This window comes from Pseudorca crassidens, chromosome 1 (genome assembly GCF_039906515.1).
Source record: "Pseudorca crassidens isolate mPseCra1 chromosome 1, mPseCra1.hap1, whole genome shotgun sequence".
In the NCBI taxonomy this organism is placed as follows: domain Eukaryota; kingdom Metazoa; phylum Chordata; class Mammalia; order Artiodactyla; family Delphinidae; genus Pseudorca; species Pseudorca crassidens.
In genome coordinates this window covers 55,255,041-55,273,231 of record NC_090296.1, presented here as the reverse complement: position 1 = coordinate 55,273,231, position 18,191 = coordinate 55,255,041, and the positions used below count along the sequence as shown (strand labels likewise).

The 18,191-nt window shown below is 38.7% G+C and overlaps 1 protein-coding gene across 3 annotated transcripts in view; it reads left to right on the top strand.

The window, feature by feature from the left end:
• The window catches only part of TOGARAM1 (TOG array regulator of axonemal microtubules 1), an 81,189-nt gene continuing 62,998 nt past the window's right edge, over positions 1–18,191 (top strand). Inside the window, exons 1-2 of one of the 3 annotated variants that reach the window (XM_067737063.1) lie at positions 1–2,371; positions 17,030–17,186. In XM_067737063.1, the coding sequence (XP_067593164.1) occupies positions 326–2,371; positions 17,030–17,186 (2,203 nt within the window). In that variant the 5' untranslated portion in view covers positions 1–325. The remainder of the gene's footprint in view (positions 2,372–17,029; positions 17,187–18,191) is intronic. The other 2 variants (XM_067737056.1, XM_067737061.1) reach the window with 2 other exon arrangements.

The following is an 18,191-nucleotide window of genomic DNA, read 5'->3' as shown; positions in this document are numbered from 1 at the left end:
AGTCCGATCTTCCGATGTGGACTACATGACCCAGCATTCATCACGGCAGATTGATTTCCGGGTCAAGAGGCCCGCGCTGGGTACATCACCATGGAAGCGATCGGTTTGGTCACGTGGTGCCCCTGGTTACGCCCGGAGGCAGCTGCGGGGTCTGGGGCTCAGGCGGGGGCCATTTTGCCGAAGGCAGTCTCCTGGAGTTGGGGACTTAAGCTGTTCTTTTTCCTCCTCTGCAGCTTGAGGCTTGGAGAAGAACAGGAACGCTGGGCTCCATCGAGCCCTTCGGAGATGATGGTTTCCTACAGGCTCCGCCACTTGATGACCCTTCATGGCGGCTGCGCCCTTCGCGCTGCTCCCGCTGCCGCCCCTTCCAGCCCTCTGTGCCTATCGCCTCCAGAGCCGCAGTCGTCCTCCCGCCCCAGAGACTGATGATAGACGAGGTGGGGGCGCCATGAGAGGCGAGAAAAACTACTGCTGCCGTGGAGCTGCCGGAGACCACGGTTCCTGCCCCCCGACGCCTTCGCCTCTGGCCTCGACCCTCTTGATGCCCGCGGAGGCAATCTCAAGTAATTGGTCTGGGTCTGGAGGTGGTTTGTCAGGGGGAGATGAAGAGGAGACTCGGCTCCTTCAACAACTCCGGACCGCGCCGGATCCTTCCGAGGCCTTTCAGGCTTTACAGGCTGCTTTGCCGCGCCGGGGCGGTAGACTTGGCTTCCCCCGACGAAAGGAAGCATTGTATCGGGCCGTGGGCCGAGTGCTTGTGGAAGGAGGTAGTGATGAGAAGCGACTCTGCTTGCAACTCCTCTCGGACGTTCTCCGGGGTCAGGGGGAGGCAGACCAGTTGGAAGAGGCCTTTAGCCTAGCACTTCTGCCTCAGCTAGTTGTCTCCTTACGAGAAGAGAATCCAGCTCTACGGAAAGATGCGCTGCAGATCTTACACGTGTGTTTGAAACGTAGTTCTGGACAGGTGCTGAGAATGCTTATACAACAAGGACTGGAAAGTACCGATGCCCGGCTTAGAGCTTCCACGGCACTACTGTTCCCTATCTTGCTTACTCCTGAGGATTTGTTGCTCCGCCTAGATCTTACCGAGGTGATAATATCCTTAGCCCGAAAGCTTGGCGGTCAGGAGATAGAAGAAGAATCTGAGACAGCCTTCTCTGCACTTCAACAAATTGGGGAGCGTCTTGGCCAAGAGAGGTTTCAGTCATATATCTCTCGCCTGCCTTCTGCCCTGAGGAGACACTACAATCGCCGCCTGGAGTCCCAGTTTGGAAGTCAGGTTCCTTATTATTTGGAACTTGAAGCCTCTGGATTTCCTGAAGATCCCCTTCCCAGTGCAGTGCCTCTTTTCAACAGCAATCTTAAATTTGGGATTATTCCTCAGGAGCTGCATTCAAGGTTGTTAGATCAGGAAGACTATAAGAACCGGACTCAGGCTATTGAGGAGCTAAAACAGGTGATGGGACGCTTTAACCCTAGTTCCACCTCTCATTCTAGCCTAGTCGGTTTCATTAGTTTGATGTATAATTTGTTAGACGATTCTAACTTCAAAGTGGTCTATGGCACACTTCAAGTCCTGCATTTACTGGTTGTTCGTCTTGGAGAGCAGGTACAACAGTTCTTGGGACCAGTTATAGCAGCTTCTGTCAAAGTGCTGACAGACAACAAGTTGGTGATCAAACAAGAATACATGAAAATCTTCCTCAAGCTAATGAAGGAAGTAGGTCCTCAACAGGTGCTTTGCTTACTCCTGGAACATCTCAAACATAAGCATTCCAGAGTGAGAGAGGAAGTGGTGAACATTTGCATCTCCTCCCTCCTGACCTATCCCAGTGAGGATTTTGACTTATCCAAACTGTCTTTTGATCTTGCTCCAGCTCTTGTAGATAGCAAACGCAGGGTACGCCAAGCAGCTCTTGAAGCCTTTGCTGTGTTGGCATCATCAATGGGCTCAGGTAAAACCAGCATCCTTTTCAAAGCTGTGGATACTGTTGAGCTGCAAGATAACGGAGATGGAGTGATGAATGCTGTGCAGGCCAGATTGGCTAGGAAAACCCTCCCAAAGTTAACAGAACAGGGATTTGTGGAGTATGCAGTACTCATGCCATCATCTGCCCAGGGTAGATCAAGCCATTTGGCACATGGAGCAGATACAGACTGGCTTTTGGCGGGTAACAGAACTCAGAGTGCACACTGTCACTGTGGTGACCACACAAGTGATAGCATGCAAATTTATGGATCTTATAGTCCAACTATCTGTACTCGAAGGGTACTAAGTGCAGGAAAAGGAAAAAATAAATTACCATGGGAAAATGAGCAGCCTGGAGTCACGGGAGAAAACCAGACCTCCAATTCAAAGGATATAGAACAGGTATGCATCTTCCCTAATTTCCTTGAGTTGAAGCAATGAAAAAATTTAAAATGAAAGTATGCTTGTAATGACTTAAAGGTGAGGCTCCTTGAGGGCTGTATGCTTTGTTTTTAAGTCAATTTGCTGATGTATCTATTATAATGAGAGAGGTTTGGTAGGTTAGGTAGATTTCCTGCTTGATTGATTGGATTAAATTTGAGGCACAATTTGATATAGACAATGCTTGGATTTCAGTTTTGGCCTGTCACTTTGGCATATCAGTTATCTCATTCATACAACAAACACTGAATACCTGGTAGGTGCCAGATAAAGAGCCAAGTTCTGGGAAGGAAGATGAGACCAGTTCTGCAGAGTTTAGGGAAAAGGTCAGACCTATAAACAGGCAGTTACAAATTTGTTAAGTGCTAAAATAGAAATATAAAGGGTCCTGTGGGAATACTGAAAATAGAAAAAATAATTCCACTGGAAAAGTAAAAAAAAAAAACCTTCCAATAAGATATGACATCTGAACTGAGATTTTTTTCCTCAAGTTTTTATTTTGAAAATTTCAAATCTGTAGTTTAAAAGAATAGTACAGCGAATATTCATATGCTTCATCTGTATTTACCACATTACCATCTATAATGAGATGAACTTTACATGACATCACCTCATGAGGCATGTAATATCAGGTGTCCCACTATTGGTGATGCTAAGTTTTATCACTTGGTTAAGGTGGTGATAACCATATCACTCCATTGCAAAGGTTTACTTTCCTCTTTATAATTAGCACATGATCTGCAGGATGATACTTTGAGACATTATGGATATGTCAACGACCTTCCACCCCTGTTGTTAGCATCCACTAATGATCCTTACCTGTATATTTATTACATTGGGAACTACAAAAAAGGGTGACACTTCTGAAAATTCTAATGGTCCTTCTGTATTTGTTACCTGGCATTCTTTTTTATTTTATGTGTAATAATTAAATACATTAGTATTCCTTTTGAGGCTAAAATTGATTTGACCAGTGGCTGGCTCCTGTGTCCTTTCTCATGACTCTTTAGTCTTTGAACACTTCCTTAACTTAAACATAATATGATGCCCAGCCTTACCTTGTATTTTTCTTGCTCCAGACCTGGAATCAACCTTTTTTCCAAGAGCCCAAGAACTGCTTTTTTTCGTGGAGAGTGGAATTTTAAAACCAAAATCTGGGTATAGATGTGCTCACTGCTATTGCTTATCATTATGCATTGGTCCTTTCAGTGGATAGAACCAGGGAATACCTTTATTTATTTATTTATTTATTTTAATTTTATTTACTTTTTGGCTGCATTGGGTCTTCGTTGCTGCGCGTGGGCTTTCTCTAGTTGCGACGAGAGGGGGCTACTCTTCATTGCGGTGCACAGGCTTCTCATTGTGGTGGCTTCTCTTGTTGTGGAGCATGGGCTCTAGGGTGTGCGGGCTTCAGTAGTTGTGGCGCATGGGCTCAGTAGTTGTGGCTCATGGGCTCTAGAGCGCAGGCCCGGTATTTGTGGCACACGGGCTTAGTTGTTACAAGGCATGTGGGGTCTCTCCGGACCAGGGATCAAAACTGTCTGCCCTGCATTGGCAGGCGGATTCTTAACCACTGTACCACCAGGGAGGTCCCAATACCTTTTTAATTTTTTTAAAACAAATTCATACTGATACCTCCAATTCAAATCCAGCACTACAAGGTTCTTACTCATCTTCCTTTAGTCCATATTTGTATCTCCCTTCTCCCACAGTATAACCCTGGTCCCCAATATCAGTTATATTTATTCATATGCTGTATCCTACAGTACACAAAATATAATTATTACACCAGTAATACAACTACCTACCTATTAAATAAAGTTCAAGATTTCTTTGCAGTTGTTTTTATGCTTAGAATTATCCAACATATGGTCAAACTTTTCTTAAATTAATTGGTTTATAGGTGATTATAATCGAAATGGTATGATAAAAGATGAATAGGAATTTGCTAAGTGTGGATGCATCCTGGTGAATTTCAGACTGAAAATATATATGTTCAGAGACACTGAATTATAAAAGGACTTAGTGAGTTAATAAAAAGTGGTGAATTTCTAAACAGCTGAAACAATGAGTTTGGTGGGAAGCAACAGAAGATGAAACTAGAAATGTAGGCAAGGACCAAGTATGGAGATCATTTTTGTAAATAAGTAGTTCGTGCCTTTCTCAGAATGGATGGAGGAGAACTGTGTTCTCTCTTGTTCCTTTTAATTCTAAAATTTTTCATTTTTATTTTAAATAATTTTTCCGTATTTACATAATTTAGTCATATGGTTTTTCTCATGTATTTCTCATATAACTACCGGGCAATGAATGATTTTCTGTAAGCATTTATTTTAACACTGCTTGTTATGTGTCAAATCTAAAATGTTAGTGTAGGGAGTTCTCTGGCAGTCCAGTAGTTAGGACTTGGTGCTTTCATTGCCGTGGCTCGGGTTCAATCCCTGGTTGGGGAACTAAGATCCCACAAGCTGGGACTTCCCTGGTGGTGTAGTGGTTGAAAGTCCATCTGCCAATGCAGGGGACACAGGTTCAACCAGGACTTCCCCTGGTTGGGGAAGATCCCACATGCCGCGGAGCAACTAAGCCTGTGCGCCACAACTACTGAGCCTGCACTCTAGAGCCCACAAGCCACAACTACTGAGCCTGCGTGCCACAACTACTGAAGCCCACATGCCTAGAGCCTGTGGTCCACGAAAAGAGAAGCCACCACAGTGAGTAGCCCACACACCGCAACAAAGAGTAGCCCCTGCTCGCTGCAACTAGAGAAAGCCCATTCACAGCAACGAAGACCCAACACAGCCAAAAATAAATTAAAAAAAAAAGATCCCAGAAGCTGCGTGGTGTGGCCTAAAAAAAGAAAAAGTTAATGTATTAAGATTCTAATGCTGGCTAAAGCACCAAGAATCTAAAAATTAACACATTTCTGAAATTCTAGTGTAGATATATATTGCTTTTTTTTTTTTTTTTTTTTGCGGTACGCGGGCCTCTCACTGTTGTGGCCTCTCCCATTGCGGAGCACAGGCACAGGCTCCGGACGCGCAGGCCCAGCGGCCGTGGCTCACGGGCCCAGCCGCTCTGTGGCATGTGGGATCTTCCTGGACTGGGGCACGAACCCGTGTCCCCTGCATCGGCAGGCGGACTCCTAACCACTGCGCCACCAGGGAAGCCCAGTATATATTGCTTTTGAAAGAAGTTATGGTGAAATTAAAACTTATCCCAGAAATTAAGTTATACAGTTGTCCTTCAGTATCTGAGGGAGATTGGTGTCAGGACACCCAAGCATACCAAAATCCGCAGATGCTCAAGTCCCTTATATAAAATGGTATATTTTAGTTGTATATAACCTCCTCCTGTATGCTTTAAATTATTTCAAGATTACTTATAGTATCTAATACAGTGTAAGTGCTATATAAATAGTTGTAAATGCTATGTATTGCCAAGGAATGGAAAATTCAAATTTTGCTTTTTGGAACTTTCTGGAATTTTTTTTTTTTTAAAAAACATTTCCCATCCACTGTTGGTTGAATCTGTGGATGTAGAACCCACCAATTTGGAGGGCTGACTGTACTTTCTGGATCAGAAAGTAGAAGAACTACATTGGAAATTATCTTAATGGAGGACATGGATTAAATATTTTTATGTGTGCAGTTTTTTAAAGTACATATATTTTTTAAAAATTAATAAATACTATATTTTCAAGCAGATGAATAGAGCACAGAGAATTTTTAGGACAGTGAAATTATTTTGTATGATACTACAATGATGGATACTGGTCATGGATATATTTCTCCAAACCCATAGAATGTACAACACCAAAAGTAAACCCTAATATAAATCTATGGGTTTTAGATGATAATGATGTGTCAGTGTAGGTTCATCATTTGTAACAAATGTACCACCCTGGTAGGGATGGTGTTAGTGGAGGGTGGGTATCTGCTATATGTGTGGGTGTGAGTAGGGGATATATGGGAACCCTCTGTACTTTCAATTTTGCTGTGAACCTAAAACTGCTCTAAAATATAGAGGAGGAGAGGAAGGTAAAGAGAGAAAACTCAAATTTGAATGAGGTAACAAAATGCATAATAAATCCATGAATAGCAAGACCCAAAAAAGTGGAAGTTAATTTGGGGGAAAATGAGCTTTAGGTAGAGGAAGATAGAACATTCAGCTTAGTTTGTTGAAGACCACTATTCAAGAGACAAGGAAAGAACTAGAGATGTAGAACTTGGAAGTCCCATATTGAGAAGTAATTGTTGAAACTGTGAGATTGGAGGGGCTCTCCAATGAAGGGCATTTAGAGTAAGAGCAGAGTGCTTAAGACTCAATTTTAGCCTACAGGCCCATTTCAGGAATAGCAGTAGGAGATAGAACCATACAAGGCAAAGAGAAAGAGTGCCTAAGAGTTGGAAGAGAACCAAGAAAGAACAAAGGTTTTAGAAGTGAAGTAAAGAAAGTGTTTCATGAAGTACATCAGTACTGTTAAATGCAGGAGAGATTGAGGAGAATTAAATCTGAAAAAGCATGATTTGTTCTTATAGATTCAGCCTGCTACTTATAAAATAATTTTTGAAGGTACTTTTCTCATAATTTTATCTTTCTTAATTTCCTCTTAATAATCCTTCTGATTGTAAAAAATTATAGTGCTTATTATAGAAAATTTGGAAAATATAAAAAGGCACAAAGAAGAAATTTAAAATTTTCAGCAATCTCACTACTGAGGCCTCCTGTGAATATTTTATTGCCTGTTCTTCAAGTATCATTTCAATTTATTTATACAAATGTAGATTATTTTTTCCATACACAAACATCTCCCCCTTTCACTAACTTTACTATGAACGTTTTTTTCTTGAAAATAAATAATTTGTAATAGGATCTTTATTGGCTGTTTAATATTAGATCATATAATATAAGTCTGTTTAGCTGTTCTCTTACTTTTGAATATTTAGGCTTTTTAATTCTGTTTTTATTTCCACCATTTAGTTGATTATTTTTGTGCCCTGACATATAGACTGATAACCAGATTCCTGTGGTATTCTGGTTATCAGAAACTTTGCATCTCTTTCTGTGCTTTTATGACTTTTAATGGTTTAGTGGGGTCCAGTAATCAGGCATCACTAGCTGGCTGCCGTGTTAGCTATATTTTTCCTAACAGATTTCTCTACAACATATTAAGAGTTACAGTAACCTAGACTGAAAAGTAAGGAGCATACGTGCTTTATGTGTATGCAGTTACTAGGTCTGTAGCTTTTTCAAGGTAGAAGATTTGGTTATTGGAAGGTAATTGGGACATGGACGAAAGTGGTTTTAGACAGACCAAATTTATAAGTTTATGAGATGAATTGATAAGGAAATACAGGCAGTAAGCATTTACTAAACATCTTATTGATCATCCACTATGTGTGAAGCCAAGTTCGAGCTTATAGATTACTCTTTAAAGCACTGCCTAGCATTTTTTTCCTCTGTTGGTATTTAGCACGTGAGCCATGTCTTCTTTCTTCTCCATGATGGTAAAGCACTGTGCTGATAGGGACTGTTTTTGTTTGTTTGTTTATATAGCAGTACTAACATAGTGCTGTGCCTACAATCAGTATCAACAAATATCTGTTAAGTGAGAAAATAGAATCTAAGTGTTTGAGGGTGAAAGAAAAGACCAAGCAAGGTATGGCAGGATGTAGTGGGATGAGTTATTACTATGTTTTATTTTTAAATAGGAATCACCCGATTTGAAAGAAGCAGAGAAAGAAGCCACCAGTGACTTCAACTTGCCTACTCTGTCTTGTACTGTGGTAGATTTTAGATTTGCAAGGAACATATGATTTGATCCCTGTAATCATATTTGAGAATCAAATTTGAGAGAGAAAGGCAAGGAATTAATGTCCCTAAATACTGAGTGAGTCAAGAACACAGGTATATAGAGAGGTTAGCTTTGGAATAGAGGCAGAAGTCTTTTCTTCTAGAACTGGAGGAAAAATAAAAGGAAGATGACTTAGGATTCAGAAAAATTTTGAGACAGCAAAATTTTTTTTGAAGTCGAGAGGAAGACATGAGCTCTGGAATAGTGCTTATCGAATTTTAATGTGCATATGAATTACCTCAGTATCTTGTTAAAATACAGATTCTGGTTCAGTTTGGGAGGGGTTCTGAGACTACATGTCTAGTAAGCTTCTAGGTGTTGCTGCTGCTGCTGATTTGTGATTCACATTTTGAGGGCAGGGCTCTAATATTAGGCTTCCATATTCTGGTACACTAAGAGGCAAGCTGAGAATGGAAAATAGAGGATCAGGGATTTGAAGAATGTGGGAAAGATTTAGAATACTTAATGTGACAAATTTAAACATAATAGAAAATCGCAAATTATTAAGTTGCACTAATGTATTTGGTGTGAACTTAATCCTAAAAATTGAAATTTTCCTTGGATAGTACATCGTTTCCAGTAAGTAGTCTTTAATTTTCTTTTAAAAATATGATTGGAGGGCTTCCCTGGTGGCACAGTGGTTAAGAATCTGCCTGCCAATGCAGGGGACACAGGTTCAAGCCCTGGTCCGGGAAAATCCCACATGCTGTGGAGCAGCTAAGCCCGTGAGCCACAACTACTGAACCTGTGCTCTAGAGCCCATGAACCACAACTACTGAGCCCATGTGCCACAACTACTGAAGCCCGTGTGCCTAGAGCCTGTGCTCCGCAGCAAGAGAAGCCACCACAATGAGAAGCCCATGCACTGCAACGAAGAGTAGCCCCTGCTCGCCGCAACTAGAGAAAGCCCGTGCACAGCAATGGAAGACGCAATGCAGCCAAAAAAAATATATATATATAATTGGAATATCTGAAAGAGAAAAACCCTTAGTTTTAAAACATGTCAAAATCATAAACAATCCTGAAAGCGTATTTAATATCAATGTAGATGTTGGATTGTTTCCAATAAATAGTCATTAATTTTCTTTTTAAAATTTTATTGAGATATCTGAAGTATTTGAAAAACTTTTAATTTTTTAAAATTAATTATTTATTTGTTTTTGGCCAAGCTGCGTGGTTTGCAGGATCTTAGTTTCCCTACCAGGAATTGAACCTCCAGCCAGGGCAGTGCAAGTGCCAAGTCCTAACCACTGGACCACCAGGGAATTCCAAAAAAAACTTTTATTTTTAATGCTTGTCAAAATCATGAGTAACCCCAAAGCATATCTATTCTCAGAGTAAACAATCTATTTAAAAACTTAAAAATAATTTAAAAATCAGTTTTTAAAAATAAACCTTAGGGCTTCCCTGGTGGCGCAGTGGTTGAGAGTCCGCCTGCTGATGCAGGGGACATGGGTTCGTGCCCCGGTCCGGGAAGATCTCACATGCCGTGGAGCGGCTGGGCCCGTGAGCCATGGCCGCTGAGCCTGCGCATCCGGAGCCTGTGCTCCGCAACGGGAGAGGCCACAACAGTGAGAGGTCCGTGTACCACAAAAATAAATAAATAAATAATATAGTAAATAAAAATAAAAATAAACCTTAAAAAACATATTAAATAAGACAACGTATGTATTATATTGATTTTACCATCTAAAAAAACGCTATAACAATTCCCTTGATAAATGGACGAAACATACCCATTTCCTTGTATACATTTTTTTTTTTTTTTTTTTTTTTTGCTGTACGCGGGCCTCTCACTGTTGTGGCCTCTCCGTTGTGGAGCACAGGCTCCGGACGCACAGGCTCATCGGCCATGGCTCACGGGCCCAGCCGCTCCGCTGCACGTGGGATCCTCCCGGACCGGGGCACGAACCCGTGTCCCCTGCATCGGCAGGCGGACTCTCAACCACTGCGCCACCAGGGAAGCCCCCTTGTATACATATTTTTATTGCCCTGTAACTTTTTAACCTAAGGCAGCATCAGCTATATATATTAAATATAACCTTACCCAAAGACACCAACTTTTGTTTCCTCACAGACAAAAAACTAAACGTCATGTAACCAAGAACTGTCTTTTTATTCTCTCCATGAGTATATATATCCTTTTCATAATGATTTAAGTGGCAAAAATAAACATGCATTTGTCATCATCCAAAGGCATTTATATATACTTTAACCTGTTTATTTGATGGTTATCCTGTAATGTATAACAGACAAGGGTAAATTTAACATGGGGAACTATATTTAATATCCTGTGGTAAATGATAATGGAAAAGAATATATATATGTGTAACTGAGTCACTTTGCTATACAGCAGAAATTAACATAACATTGTAAACAACTATACTTCAATAAAATTTTTTTAAAAGTATTGTGATCAGTGATTTGCATTTTTATCTTAATTAGAAATTAGGTTTTAAAGATTTTTCATTAATTCAGTTTTTTGGGGGTTTTTTTTTTGCGATACGCGGGCCTCTCACTGTTGTGGCCTCTCCCGTTGCGGAGCACAGGCTCCGGACGCGCAGGCTCAGCAGCCATGGCTCACGGGCCCAGCCGCTCCGCGGCATGCGGGATCTTCCCAGACCGGGGCATGAACCCGTGTCCCCTGCATCGGCAGGTGGACTCTCAACCACTGCGCCACCAGGGAAGACCCAGTTTTTTGTTTTTTTCCCCAGTTTTGTATTATTCTAAAATCTTAACTGAGTCTAGAAATTATAATGTAAGCTAATGTATTAAGCATTATAAGATTTATGGCATTATAAGAATTGATGCCTTTTAATAAAGATATTATCTATTATAAAATTTAATTGAACACATGATTTTATATTTTGAAAATGAGTGATGTTAATGTATCCAACCAGTGAAACCAGTAGAGGAAATTTAAGAAATTTAAGTTAATTAGGCGTTTCCTGAGAGGATGAGTTCAAGTTTGCACAAACAATTATATCTTACTGATATTATTTATTTATTTTATTTTATTTTATTTGGCTGCATGAGGTCTTAGTTGCGGGACGTGGGATCTTTCATTGGGGTGCACGGGATCTTTCATTCTGGCGCATGGACTTCTCTCTAGTGGCATGGGCTCAGTAGTTGCCCTGTGGCATGTGGGATCTTAGTTTCCTGACCAGGGATCGAGCTGGCATCCCCTGCATTGCAAGACGGATTCTTAATCACTGGACCACCAGGGAAGCCCCCTAATATTATTTTTACATGGTGATAAAATCTGGGCAAAGACAAAAAGCTGTTTTCAAATGAGTCTGATTTGTCCAAAGAGCCATCTTAAATAGAATTTTTATGTGAATTTTTTCTATACAAGTATATGCAGTGTATTAAAACTTTTAAGATTAAGAACTTTTTTTTTCCTTGTTCTTTAACCTAGTAACCACGGTCATTAATTAAACCCACAGCTAGTCTGTGTTTTCCCTTGAATGTATAACTTTTGGCAAGACCATTTTTTTCCTTAAAGAACCAGTACATTTAAATCTTAAAAAATCTTAAATTCTCTTTTTGGGTTTTACTTAGTTTAATGTGATATAAGCACTTAACCTAATAATAATGATTTTTATAAGCCAATTGGAACAAGAGTTTGTTCCAGTTATTATCCTGATCGATTAATATTGTGTAGAGCGAAACGAGATATACCAATTTGCTCAAAAAATTTCATATTCATAAAATGGAAAATTTTTTTACTTTCTACATAACTTAGAGGATCTAATTATGATAAATCAATAGAATTTAAGGTAGAAGCAGGTGCCAATCTATTAAGAATATTGAGCAGCTGAAGAAACAAAAATATAATCAGATTCAGTAGGTTCATCAAGGAAGCATCATTGTTGAGTGTGTTGGTTTTAAATATATTTCCACAAATACTTTGAAATTCTTCACCTGAAGAACTGGAGTCCAGTTCCCCTCTCCCTGAATGTGTCTGGACTAACTGACTCACTTCTAACAAATAAAGTCGAAATGGTGGTGTGTGACTTCATAAATTAGGTCATAAAAAGGCATTTTAGCTTCCATCTTGGGTGCTCTCTTTCTCTGATCACTTGCTCTGGAGGAACTCAGCTGCTATGTTGTGAGCAGCCCTTTGGAGAGGCCCAGATGGCAAGGAACTGAGGCCTCCTACCAGTAGCCACCTGAATGAACTTCAGTGATCCTTCAGTCTCAGTCAGGCCTTCAGTTGACAGCAGCCTAGCCAACATCTTGATTGCAGCCTCAGAGATATCTAAACCATCCAGTTAATAAGTTGCTTCCAAATGTCTGATCCATAGAAAGAGAGACAATTATGTTTGTTGTTTTAAGCTACTGTATTTTGGGATAACTCATTACACAGCAATAGATAACTATTAGATTGAGAATTGTGGTTCCCAGGAATTTGGTGAGACTTTTTTTTTTCCCCAGTGTCCATATCCTTTACAATAATGGCATTAAATTTTCTTAGTTTTTAAAAGGCTAAACTTGCTTAAGGTTTGGAAAACTATTAAATATTGTGCTGTTTGGCTTTTGGAAGCCACCATTTTCCTAAGTTTTTCTAATTTATAATTACGTTTCTTTACTGTCCTTTCTTTAGCTTTAGAATTCTAAAATAATGTTAACTTGCAGTTATTTATTTAGCAAAATCGAAGAAAGCTGACCATTGAATGTTAAGGATTTTGTTTTCTTTATTTTTGGTATAAGAATTTGATTTTTACAGATATTGTCAGGTATTGGGCCCATAATAAGTAAACATGAAGAAAACCTTAATTTTGGATGGAGGAAGAGGACTCTGGTTATTGGAGTACAGGAGCTCAAATCCATACATTTACAAAGCAAGCAAAAACAACATACCAATAAGGAAACGAGATTCCAGATTCCCTGTCAGCTGCCACCTGACAAGCAGACTGCTATCCAGCAGAAATCACCTGATAGACCATTAAATCAAAACCCATTTCCACCATTGATGCCATCTGTGTGGAAACTGTTGTCCATGTGCCCAGTCAAAATCAGAACCAGAAACAGACTTTATCAAGAATCAGATCCACTGCAAGAGCCCTATTGCTCAGTGAGTTACGTGAGGAAAGATTCACTGAGGACTCAACGGTCCAAGTCTCAGAAAAGGTACGCTTTGAGGCCATGTGTTTGATTCTCAAGTTAGGACCCAGAAGGGCAGTATATTACTGACACCTCCAGAAATAGACATCAAAGAGCAGTCAGAAGCATTTGGTTTGTTATTTTGCAATTTGTTTTCTTACATGAGAGAGAGTCAGCTAATAGGCTAAATCAAGGAAAAACCAGGAGTGAGAAAAGAGAAAAAAATTATTACAGACTAGACATAGTTAAGTCTTGTTTGCACATTTTGTGGGTAAACTGGTTAGCTGATACCTACAAAGAGTTCAGTCTGGGTATTCTTTTCTTATGTAGGAAGACTAAGGATTTCAAAGAAACCATTTTAGTTGTTTTTAAAAAATACTTACTAGGCAACAATCTTTCTAAGGTCTGCTAGTCTCCTTCCATCAGCACTGGTACCGTATGCTAGGTATGTACCATTTCCCTCATTGAAATTCCTTATCAATATACAAAAAAAATTTGGAAGCAACCCAAATGTTCAATAATAGGAGAATGGCATATCTAGTCAATGGAATATTATGCAGCCTTTAAGCATAGCTTATGTCCTTAGACCTAGCAATTCCATTTTTAGTATTTCTGTAGAACTATATATTTCTCTTTATATATATTATATTTCTGTAGAGCATATAATGCACAAGGATATGTGCATAATCATGTTCACTACAAGATTGTAATAGTAAAAAGTTGTGACAAGGAAAATGTCCATCAGTTGGGAACTATGAGTCCAACCATAATGTGGAATACTGGGCAACAGTTAAAAAGAGTAAGAAGATTTGTACGGATTAACATGGAAGGATGTCTACAATATGCTGAGTAATAACTATGTGCCAGAGTAGTATATGATCTACTTTTGTTTCTTTTTAAAATTGCTTGTTGAAAAATGTACATATATTGAGAAAGAACTGTTAACAGAGTTTATCCACATGATTCTAGTGAAAAGGGTGCCAAAGAAGAATTTGACTTTTTATCTTTTTTTTTTTTTTACTATAAGTAGTTACTACTTTTTGTAATGAAAGTTTGTAGCACTTATGAGAGGTTTTAATAACATGGGAAATATAATGTTTATAATAATATTTCATTATAATGTTAAGTGCAAAACTGGGGTATAAAACTTGTTATATATGGTATCACAACTCTGTTTTCTTAAAGGTTGCATAGAAAATGATTTGAAAAAACACACAAAGATGTTTCAGAAGGTGACTTTGGAGGTAATTGGAAGGTAATTGGAATAAACTTTTTTAATGGCCACCATTAAGGGACAAGGTTGGAGTCCAGGGAAAACCAGAAAGAACTGGTAGAATATGAACAGGTCCAAACCTGGAGGCCAGAGGTTAGGATAAATTTAGTACAAGCTCAATAAAGGCAGGAGTGTAGGTGGTTTCTGAGAGAATTAGCTATTAAAAAGTCTTTTCCTGATAATTTGCTACTAACTATACCAAAGTGGAATTAAAACTATTTTTGTAATGGAACTTCCCTGGCAGTCTAGTGGTTAAGACTCTGTGTTCCCAATGCAGGGGGCATGGGTTCTTTCCCTGGTCAGGGAACTAAAAGCCCACATACAGCCAAAAAAGAAAGAAAAAAACAACTATTTTTGTGATGTCCTTAACATACCTTGCCAAAAGCTGAACTAAGATGTGTTAGGTCAAAGAAATGTTTTTATGAAAAATATATAAGCAATCAAGTGTAAAGGTTAAGAGATAATAAACAGCAAGATTAAAATAGTAGATAAGGCTGTGAATTTCAAATCATTGTTAATATTAAATGTGAAACTTGCCTTTTATAACAGTTTCATTTACTGTAAGGAATTAAGTGAATTAAATTTTAAGATATTAACTTCAAAGACTTAAAACTCAGTTCCATTTTCCTGAGTCATAAAGTGCTCTAAACAGACTGCTTCGTATTTTGTAAATTTAGCTCACAACATTTTCAAAATATGTGTACTTTTCTCTTTTATGCTAACTCATTTCCCTTTCCCTTTATTTTTTTGTTTAGTCCCATCAAAGCTTATCCTGATGAAAATCATTTGACTGCTTTTAAGAGAGACCAAAAGAGACCTCTCATGTTAATAATAATTGGTGTGTCTACAGTCTGCTTTCAAATATTTGCAGATTTTTCTACAGCAAAATGTAATTCCTGACTTCTAGATTCTTGAAAATGCCAGATTCACAGACACATTCTCCACTGCTACCACTGCCCCCATTATCTCCACCCCACCACCACTACCACTAGCTGTTGTATTCGCTGTCATACATATTCATGTTCTATTCTCTAAGCAGAAATTAATTATGGAGTAATTCTAATGTAAGTGTATTCCATACTGGAGAATTATTTCTGGATTACTCATGATTTTAACTGGGTTAGTATACCTTCTTTTAATGTATCTAATCAAAAGTTGACTGTAATTGGTTTCATTTTTATTCCATTGTTTCCTTTTCATACTGCCTTCTATATAATCAGTCACAGAAATTATAACATTGGATTTTGAGAAAGTAAAGTCAGGCCTTTTTCAGCTGAGGCATTCATTATTTCTCACTGGTGTTTTGGGATTAATTTTTGAAGGAGTTAACAGGTTTTTCACAAAATTTGATGAGGAATAAGAAGTTACTTGAGGTATATTTAGTAGTTTATAGTCTTAATCTTGTAATGGTCAAGTGGCTAAGAGGTTTTCAAATAGATGTATCTTTAATTTTATTGTATTTCATTGCCATTTGACACTTGACAAAGTTTGTAGAGGATACCTGAGAAGACTTATAGTTCACTGCCTGTGTAGATTTGATTGTGTCTGTAAGCGCCAAATAAATATATGGACAGTAAGTATAATTTCTTGTGTGTTCACTCAATTTTTAAAATGTTCTATAGCTATGGTCAATGTGAAATGATCCAGAGCAATTGAGGCTGTCGTTGGTGAAGAATTCTGAACACTTGAATCATGCTTTCACTTAGTTCTTTAACTATGATTAGGTAGAAATTCAAAATTCTATCCTGGCACTTTTGTAGCCTAAGGATCAAAGTGGGTATGTGGAAAAGGAATTGGGAACTATACAGTACTAGACGTATATAAAGTATTATGTACTTGGTTTTGACTGAAAGACCTATCATACAGAAATCTCCTAAGGGAACCGTGACATAGGTTACATTTACATTTGGGCTGCTAATTATGGATAGTAAATTTGTCTCACTAAGAATAGTAAAATGGGATGCTTACAGGTTCAGTGATCTTCAATTAGCATTTATTGTCCAATGCTCAAAGATAGCATAGTGTGACTGGCCATGCTGCTGAATCAGAAATGTCCTTTTCTCTATTCAAGTTGTCATTTCACTGTTTTTGTCATTTGCTTTCTTTCCTTCCTAGCTGCCATGTGTGTACTCTAGGAAGGTAAGGTACAGAAAAGGTTTGGGGTGAGGTATAAGAAAGAGGAAAAAAATTAGCATTTCTATCATGGCATGAAAAAATACTGCTAGTGTACCATACTGTATATGGACATTTATTTGTATCATTGTATATTTGATAAATTTAATTTTTTTCTTTTAATCTGAATTTCATAATTAGGTCTAAATTGTGTCATATTTATTGCCAAGTAGACTTAACCCACATTTGCTAATTTATTATTCTGTTCTTATAGTTTTCAGCCAATGATTTCATTCCATCTCCAAAATTAAAGCCCTCTCAAGGAATGCCAGTCAATGATGGTTTATGTTTTAGCAGAAAAAGAGTATCAAGAAACTTATTTCAGAAGAGTTGGGAATTTAACTCAGATTCTCTTCCTACATGTGCTACTGGTAAGTGAAAGTTGCAGGTAATGGAAATTTTGAACCAAGTTAAAGATTCCTCTAAACTTCATGGTTCTTTTAAGAGCTCATAGAACTTATAATCTAGTAGACAGTTCAGATTCAATAAATATTTGTTAAAGATCTGATAAGAATGGACAGTTTGACATAATTGTCTCATAAGACCCTGGGAGTGTTTCTCACTGAAATCGTTTAAGTAGTAATGTAAGGCAATATTTGCTTAATCAACAACCCGTATTTACTGAGTATATCCTATGTGCAGGTACTTTTGTTTTTTTTCCCTGTATGCGAGCCTCTCACTGTTGTGGCCTCTCCCGTTGCGGAGCACAGGCTCCAGATGCGCAGGCTCAGCGGCCATGGCTCATGGGCCCAGCCGCTCCGCGGCATGTGGGATCTTCCCGGACTGGGGCACGAACCCATATCCGCTGCATCGGCAGGCGGACTCTCAACCACTGCGCCACCAGGGAAGCCCATATGTGCGGGTACTTTTCTAGGTAATAGGGATATAGCAGTCAACAAAAGAGGGAAAATTTTCTGCCTAATGGGTCTTTCATTCTAGTTGGGACAAAGCAAACATTAAATAAATGCAAAACAGTAGGTTAGATGGTGATAAATGCTATGGAAAAAAAAAAAGCTTTCAAAAAGAGGAATATAGAGGAGGGGCTACTTTAAATAAAGTGATAAAAGAAGGCCATATTCAGGAGGGAATATTTGAAGCAACCACATAGATATCAAGAGAGAACAGCAAATAATTCCTGGAAGAGGGAACAGTGCAGAGTATGGGACACTTTTGAAAAAGATCAAAGAAGCTAGTAAGTCTGGAATGAAAAGCATTAAGGGGAAGAGAAGTAGAAAATTAACTTGAAGAGATAATAGGGGTTCTTATTTTAAGGCCTAATGGGCTTTCGAATGAACTTTGGCTTTTACTCTGAGTGAGGAATATTTTTGGTGAAAGAAGTAACATCAGTTGCCTTGTTTTCCAGACTTGTTTTGGAT